Source organism: Vombatus ursinus, unplaced genomic scaffold (genome assembly GCF_900497805.2).
Source record: "Vombatus ursinus unplaced genomic scaffold, bare-nosed wombat genome assembly UNPS02014789.1, whole genome shotgun sequence".
Lineage (NCBI taxonomy): Eukaryota > Metazoa > Chordata > Mammalia > Diprotodontia > Vombatidae > Vombatus > Vombatus ursinus.
Window position 1 is genome coordinate 9258350 of NW_020954567.1, and position 8370 is coordinate 9266719.

General features: G+C 41.2%; 1 protein-coding gene and 1 pseudogene across 1 annotated transcript in view; both read left to right on the top strand.

The window, feature by feature from the left end:
• METTL11B (methyltransferase like 11B) overlaps positions 1-7270 on the top strand; it is a 57743-nt gene extending 50473 nt beyond the window's left edge. The window contains exons 5-6 of the mRNA XM_027868358.1: positions 6254-6323; positions 7080-7270. Of these exons, the coding sequence (XP_027724159.1) occupies positions 6254-6323; positions 7080-7270 (261 nt within the window). The remainder of the gene's footprint in view (positions 1-6253; positions 6324-7079) is intronic.
• A 174-nt stretch (positions 7271-7444) lies between these two features.
• Positions 7445-7865, top strand: LOC114047523 (annotated as a pseudogene).
• Positions 7866-8370: the final 505 nt, after the last annotated feature.

Below are 8370 nucleotides of genomic sequence, written 5' to 3' on the forward strand. Positions count from 1 at the left end.
TGGGTAGGAGGGAAAATATGCTGTTAAGAGAAAGAACCAATTTAAGCTTTTCTATAGAGTTGAGGTAGAAAGGCCACACCTGGAAATGATAAATCAGGATGTGTGGAGAGAAAAATGGGGCCAGCCATTCTGTGAATTAAAACATGATGGAGGAAGGGAAATTTGTGCTGAGACTTTGTGGAGAAATGGTCAGAAATTGTAAGGTTGGCTGACAACCACAAGTCTCTCCAATTGTCCACACAAGGGTGGGGTGGGATTGGGTGAGAGGTTTGTAGAGTCAGCCTCACCTTCACCCTGGTGCCACCCCCAACTTCAGCACTTGTACTTCACTAATTAAAAGACAGGGTCCATGTTTCTTACGGGTGGGGCACCCAGGGAGTCAAGATGATGGCTTTCTCCTTGAGCAAAGTGCCTCTTACGTTTCCCCATGGAGAGAGAGAGACACAGCCTAACACTGAAGAGTGTAGTTCTACTTGTGTGGAGGATAGGGGTGGGGCTTCATTTTAAGGGTCTACATTGAGCATTTTGGAATATGGCATTCAGAAGCACACCTCCCCTTTGCCAGATTTGGGAAGTGTTGCTTTTCTCTTGAATACCCTTGCCGCCTAGGATGACACATATTGGAGACAAAAGACAAGCACTGGGGGACCCAAGGGAAGATTCTCCCCAAGGAAAATAGCACCAATCCAAGTTAAGATCTGAGAAAAAATAACAAGAGGCCATGACAGGTCAAACCAAAGTTCACATATAAGTAATACCAAATCCAACAGGTGAGTTAAGAAGTAGGATGCAGAGTTTGAACCAGACACCTAAAGCCAGAGGTTGGCATGGAATCAAGGAGAGGGTATGCAAAGAGGAGTGATAGAAGTCCAGAGAATGGAGGTTTGTCTCACACTAATTCCTTTTTTTTTTTTTTAAAAGCAATGGTGTACTCACCATGCTCCTTCTGGGTTGGCATAGCTATGGCTTATACATTATTCCTCCTCTTAGGGACTTCAGAGGTCCAGGTAGTCCAACCCTCTCATTCTGATGAGATGAAGAAACTGAGGCAAAGGGAGTATAAATGACTTGCCCAGGATCATATAGGTAACAGGCATTAAAGGAGAGATTTGAACATAGGTTTTTCAATTCCAGAGCCAGAGCTTTTTACAACTTGGTAGAGATGAATAAGAAGTCAGACGATGTAGTTTGGATTTAAAGTGAATACATGTTAGAAGGATTGGTGGAACAGAGGTAGAATGTTTAATGAGAAGAGGAATGTTACATATTGAGGTGAGAGGGAAAACTAGAGAGTCAGAATATTTCATGTGGGATAAGAAAATGGGAAGTCTAGCACAGAACTGAGCTAAATTGGTCAGGGAGCCTACAACCACCAAAATGGCATAGTACTCCTGGAATTAAAATAGATTGGTGAAAAACATGTATAGTTGCCATCCTACAAGGATGGAATAGAGGAGTTAGCAGGAATTGTAAGAAGCTTGTCAGCTGTCACCAAAGAAGGCACATACCTCTCAAGACTGTACATGTGATCAGAAACTATGTTATATTCATTGCCATCAAAAGTCTCAGGGTACCATTGTGAATAGATTCCTGTGTCCTACTGTTAGCCTCTCATGGTGGGAGTGGAACACTACCAACCAAACTCTGCTTGGAAGAACATTCAAGTACAAACTGAGATTGGCATTAGAGACTGATCCTTCTCCAGGCATGGTACTGTGCCAATTTAGAGAGTGGACATCAGCTTCTGAGTACAGACATACTTTTAACCTGCTGGTAGTGGTTCAGAACTAGTAGATCTGCTCAAGTTTGAGTGGATAAAAAGTTTATAGTCTTCAGGAGGGCTTGTTGGGGTGAATGATATGCTGGTTGTACAAATAGGAGCAATGACCAAGTTTTCCAGGTTTCAGTGTAGCTCCAGGACACTTCTTAAGCCCCCATCCATGCTTAGCAGTGCCCTATGAAGTTAAGACATTATGGTATAGAGTCAAGGGTACTAGAGTGGGGACTTAGGAGACAAGTTTTAATCTATACTCTATCCCTATCTGGCCAAGTGATCTTGAGTAAGTCATTTAATCTCTTCAGGGTTAAAATCTCAGTTTACTCTTCTGTAAAATGTAGTAGATGATCTCTAATCTTCAAATAGCCTACAAGTATAATAAGCTTGCCATTTGGCAGGCGGAATGCACTTCTAGAGTCTTATTTCTTCAGGCCAGCCAGACTTCCTTCTGTCTTGTTCAGAGGCAGCAGGGTTGTGCTTTTGGTTCAATGCCACATTGGTCAGTAATTACCAACAGGTGAGAAGTTGCTGTCCAGAGAGGACTTTCACACATACATCTGAATGGAAACCTGAGAGATCCATGGAAATTTATGACTGGGTGGTCTTTATGTGCCAGTCTCCAGGGGAACATTTACAGTAGCCTATGGTGCCCTGGTAAGCTATAAATTCTCACTGTGCTCAACAGCATCCTCAACAAATTAGGAGAACTTTTCCTTCCTCTTTTTTGGGCTAAAGCATTATAGGAATAGAGCTACAGAAATGTTGACTCAATAACTGTCCAAAAGGGAAATTGGTTGCCTTGGGAGGTCTTTATACAGAGAATGGATGGTCACTTAGTTTTCTTGTTGAAGGGATTCCAGTCCAATCAGGGATTATTAGCTTGGATGACTTTTGAGGTCTCTTCTGATTCTGAGAGCCCATGATTCTGTGAGTTAAAGGAATGGGGCATGTTGGTCAGGGTGAGCAAATTGGCTTATATCTGAATTTTGCCCCAAAATAAGGTTTACTGAATATTAAATTAAAGAAGATTCTTTTCTATTGATTAAATGTCTAATTGGTCACAACCTTCTTACCCATATGTAAAGAATGACTTCCAAAAATATTCAGGCAACTGGAAGAGGCCATGTATACAATAGCTTCTCTCCACTCCTCAAAGAGTTTGTTACCATCACATGGGGAGTGAGAATTAACTGGTACATTGCCTGAGACTGAGATCTTTATTTGAACTTGATGAGCTCTTCCACAGAATCATGGAATTTAAAGTTGGAAGGGGCCTCAGTGACCATCAAATCGAGCTCATACCAAAAACAAAGATTTATTACAATATGCTCAATAATTGGTCATTTGGTGCTGAGCATGATGCCTGCCACATAGTAGGTGCTTAATAAATGGTTATTGATTGATTGACAGTTTTCTTGAAGTTCTGCATTGAAAGGGAACTCAGCGATTCTCCATTCTACTTTTGGATAACTCTAATTATTTGGAAGGTTTTCTTGTCATGGACTCCATTCTTTCCTGCTAGCTTCTGAATTAAAAAGTTTGATTCCTTGGTTTCAGAAAAACCTGGGAAAACTTATATGAACTCATGCCAAGTGAAGTGAGCAGAACTGGGAAAACATTGTACACAGTAATAGCACTATTATAAGGATGATCAACTATGAAAGACTATTCTGATCAAAACAATGATTCAAGACAATTTCAAAGGACCCATAATGAAAAATGGCATCCACCTCCAGAGAGAAACCTGATAAACTCTGAATACAGACTGAAGCACACTTTTAAAAAAATTTTTTCTTTATTTTTCTTGTTTAATTTTTTTGTCTGTATGCAACATGGTTAATGTGGGAATACGTTTTGTATGATTTCACATGTATAATCAATATCAAATTGCTTGTTTGCCTTTTCAAGGAGGGGTGAGGAGTTGAGAGGGAGAGACATAATTTGGAACTCAAAATTTTAAAAAATGATTGTCAAAATTTTTATATATAATTGGGAGATATTTAATGAAATAAATAAAAATACATTTTAAAAAAAGAAAAATATAAAAAAGAAAAATTGTGCCATAGTAATGGAGTAGTTGCATACAAAAGATAATGCTGGGGAACTTTGTTGATCTGTGAGTACCATATAACAGATGAGTCAAGATTTCAGCAAATGAGAATGGAATGACTTCTACGAAAATTATAATAAGGTATTGAAAATTCTCCTGAATAAAATTAGTGTGAGTTTCTATAGGAAAACAAAAGTTTGACCCTTCCTGAAGCTGGGTTCATTATTATTTTTCTACTTCTTTCTGGTACATGCCATATTCCAGAAACTTCTAGAAGCAGGGGATGCTTAGGCTAACCTCAAAGTTCGGTGAGAAGGAGTCAGAGGATAACAGGTTGCATTAGGGGTTTTATTCTATCATCAGAATTTCCTGTACTCAAGTTTTGGAGCCTGAACACCCAAGAATTCCCATGCCTTGGCTGGTGTATGCTTGTTCCTGGTATAGAGGTGAACCTCATTTGGACCCAGAAGGAGCAAAGGTCTTCTTTGTTCGTCTTCTTGGTTTTGTGAAGGTCTATCAGGTGCTTCCTCTGAACTCTCTCCAAGTAGAAACTAGTTTTCCTGGCAGGCCTGCCAAGCTACTCAAGCAGAATATCTATGACTCTGCAGCTTCAAACAGTGAGGGATCTGAAACTCTAGGCCAAGGGAAATACTACTTTAGTATTAGAACAGGGCTTCTTGGAGACTGAGGCTGAGGAAGTCACTGGTAATAGGAAATGGTTCTTTTATTCCCCACTCCTTCTGACCTAGAACCTTACCCTGCCCCTTGCCCCCCTCACCAACCTTTGCACACTTTTGGTAAATGAAAGTGTGGGGAAGATGGAAATATAGATAAGAACTCTGGGAATTTCTAATGAAAATGGAAGCCTGTGACCTTGGATGGGAGGTTATTTGATTCCTGACATTTCTGGCATACACACACATGGCACATGAGAGTTGATCTGGCTTTAATGTCCCCATAGCAACCACATCAGGAATGGGAGCCCTTTTTGTGACTGGGATGGAAGGAGCAATGGCCAGGAAGCCAGCATAGGAATGAGACACATCCCTGGTCTCAGCACACAGACTTGGGCGGCTCTTACACAAATAATCACTGGGAAACCCCAATTCCCTGTTCATTGTGAAAAGAGACAGTACGGGAGGGAAAACTGAATGAAACTATTTCTCTTTCGTGAAAGCTTAAGTGTAAGAACCTTTCAGTCCAGACCCTTGTGGTTGGAATATCTTGACACCTCATAAATTATCATAAAGGCAAAAGAGCTTTAAAAAAAAAAGGCTGAAGCTACGTACTGAAGTCAGCATTTCTCCTTGTCTCCTCCCTCCCGTCTTTTTCTTTTTGTAGGTTCTAGTTGTCTAAAAGAAGCAATAGGAAGGGAATGTTCTGAGGAATGTAGTTTCCAGGGCCTGAGTTTTTCTAGGCTGGGGTAATTCCTTTACTTTTTTGGTAGCTGGAGATTGTATAGCCATGGTGGTAATTTTCAGGAAGCATGATAGAGATGGCAGGAAAAGCTGAGAACTAAATTTGACTGTGCCTCGCTCTCTCACTAGGGTGAAAGGAAAAGGAGAGTGAAGAAAAAGGGATTCCAGAATCATAGATTTGGTGCCAGAAGGTGCTTTTGAGGTTCTGTAGTGTGATACCCTCATTTTTTAGATAAAGAAACAGAGGCCTGGGGGGGGGGGTTGAGTCTTTCCCACAGTCATTCAAAGAGCAAATGGGATTCATACCCAGTTTCTCTGACTTCATGTATGGTGTTTCTTTTTCCAAGAAGGACCATGCTGTTTCTCTCAGTAAGAAGAAAAAGGAAGAGAAGGAAAGGGAAAAGAGGCAGGAATGGGAGGCAAAATAGGTTAGATAAGTAACTGGGGGTACAGAAAGACTGCTTAATTCTGATTTTTTTCAACATCACTGGTCTCATGAGACAAAAACTCAAAGACCCCTCCCGTATTTGATGAATTCTAGACTTTTCTGCTGTTGTCTCTTTCCTCCTGGGGATGATTCCCATATTTTTGGCACTTGATGTAAATGTATTCTAAATGAATCAACTGGGGATTAATCCTTACAGAGGTATGTTGATTTATTTTGTGAAACCCAAGGAAGATCATTTGGAAGGAGCAGTATTCCTAAAGATCAAATTGTCATAATGTTTAATGAATCTGGATTTTTGTGGGTGTAGTTGGTTGTATTGTGTGTGGCAGTGTGGGTGGGTGGTCTGGATGGGTGGGGATGTCCTTGGTGGATATAAAGTCCTCTATAACTGCTGTAAAAATAAAAGCAGTGAGAAGTATGCCCAAACCACCAACCATCCAGTGACCAAAACTGACCTTGGCAGAAATGAATACCAGGGAAATGGAGTCGAGTATTATTAGTCAATGTTTTCAGTTCCTTGTGGGATATTTTCAAGGCCTGCTGGGTGGGTTTTTGGCTAGGTTACCCGGTCTGCTGCAGCCTATAGTATTCCAGAAGCTTGCCTGTCTCTTTCCCGACTCTTCCACTGGGGTGCAGTTTATTTCTGGTTGTCATTCCTGTAATGGGGTATCTCTTCTGGTTCTCCATTCCACTGCAATATGAATTAGTTTCATTTGCCCTACAGCTGAAGTTGAAACTACACACCTATAATCAGTCCTCACATTTTTCATTTTCAGGAACCCATGCTAACTAAAAAAAAATCACCTCCACTTCTCCCATTTCTTAATCCTTTGCAGTTTGGTTCCAGACCCTTTCATTTTACTGGAACTCCTATCTTTGAGATCACAGATGATCCCTTAATGACTAAAATGGTTGACTTGTCCCTCACTTCTCAGCCTTTTTGACTTCTCTGGAGCTTTTGACATTATTCACCACACTCTGCTTCTCGACACTCCCTTCTGACACTTCTCTTTCCTGGTTTTCCTCCCACATATCCAATTTCACCTTCTCGGTTTCTTTTGCTGGATCATCACCCATTATTCTATCCCTGAGAGAAGATATCTCCCAAGGCTGTCCTGGGTGTTCTCTTCCCTCTGTCTATCCTCCCTCTCATTGATCCCATCAATTCTTATGAGTATAATGATCATGTCAGTGCAGGTGACTTCCAAATCTATATATCCAGCCCTTGTCTTTCTCCAGAGCACTAGTACCACATGACTAATCCCTAGCTGTAAATCCCTACTAAGATATCCCATTGGCATTATAAACTTAACTTGTCCAAAATAGAATTCATTATCTTTCTTTCTAATCCCGCCCATCTTTCAGACTTTTCTCTTTCTGTTGTAGGAATTACTATTGTTCCAGGCACTGAGGTTTACAACCTTAGAATTATCCTCAACTCTTACATCTCCCTCATCCAAAATGTCCGATGCATCTTACCTCCACAACATCTCACACATCTGTGCTTCTCTTCTACTAACATTGTCCTATTCTCTCATCACCCCCACCTAGACAATTTCAGCAGCCTCATAAGTTGATATGCAGAAGCCAGTGTCTGATCTATAAGGAGCCCTCCTCCTGCCAAAACAATCTTTCTAAAACACCATGTCATTCCTTTGCTTAACAAATTTGTATCGCCTTTTTTTTTTTCCCCCGGAGGCCTCATTCCGGAAGCACCGCTGCTACAGCCGGTCTCAGTTGTCTCAGGCTCGATGGCCTCAAAGTCACTGCGGGGCGCCGGGGTGCTGGCAGTCCAGGTCTACTCAGGTGGCCGCTCGCTCCATGGCAACCGGAGGAGGTATCCTTTCTGATGAGCAGGCTACTGGCTTGGAGAGTGAGATTATGATGGCTGCAAGGGATGATTTGGATCCATACAATATCCTAGCCCCAAAGGCAGCTCCAGGGACTAAGGAGGAACCCAACCTGGTCTCTTCCATCACTGACAAACGAATAGTGGGCTGTATCTGTGAAGAGGACAGCGGTGCAGTCATCTGGTTCTGGCTTCACAAAGGCGAGACACAGTGTTGCCCTAACTGTGGAACCCACTACAAGCTGGTACCCCACCAGTTTAGCCACCGAGCCCCTGGACTGGTTTACTTGAGATGTGTTGTAATGTTTTCTTCCCTCCAATAAAAGACTAGCTATTTCCCTGGCTCTCCCATAATATACACATACATACATACATACATACATACATACATACATACATACATATATATATATGAAACTTGTATTGCCCTTTTGCTTCTGGGATAAAATATAAGCTTCTCAGTTTGGCATTTAAAAACCTTTATAACCTGGCTCTACTTTGAATTTCTTTAAAAAAGTTTTTTTCTATTTTGAACTTAAATGCTAACAAGAATATTTCCATATTCACAGCAGAACACACAAAACAGGATTTTATATGAAACTATGAGTTGTTGTTTCATAATACTTGCTTTTTAAAAGGCATGTGATAAATTAGGTTGCTTTTGTAACATTTATGCTCTGGCTATACTCTCTTAGGGCTAAACAGATTGGGACATCTCTCTTCGGGGTTCTAGAATGCCCTAAAAGGTTGGGGGAAGGGGGAATCTCTTCCCTAATGCTATTTAGCTTGATCCCCCACTGTTATCCCCATTGTTAGGGACCTGTGACT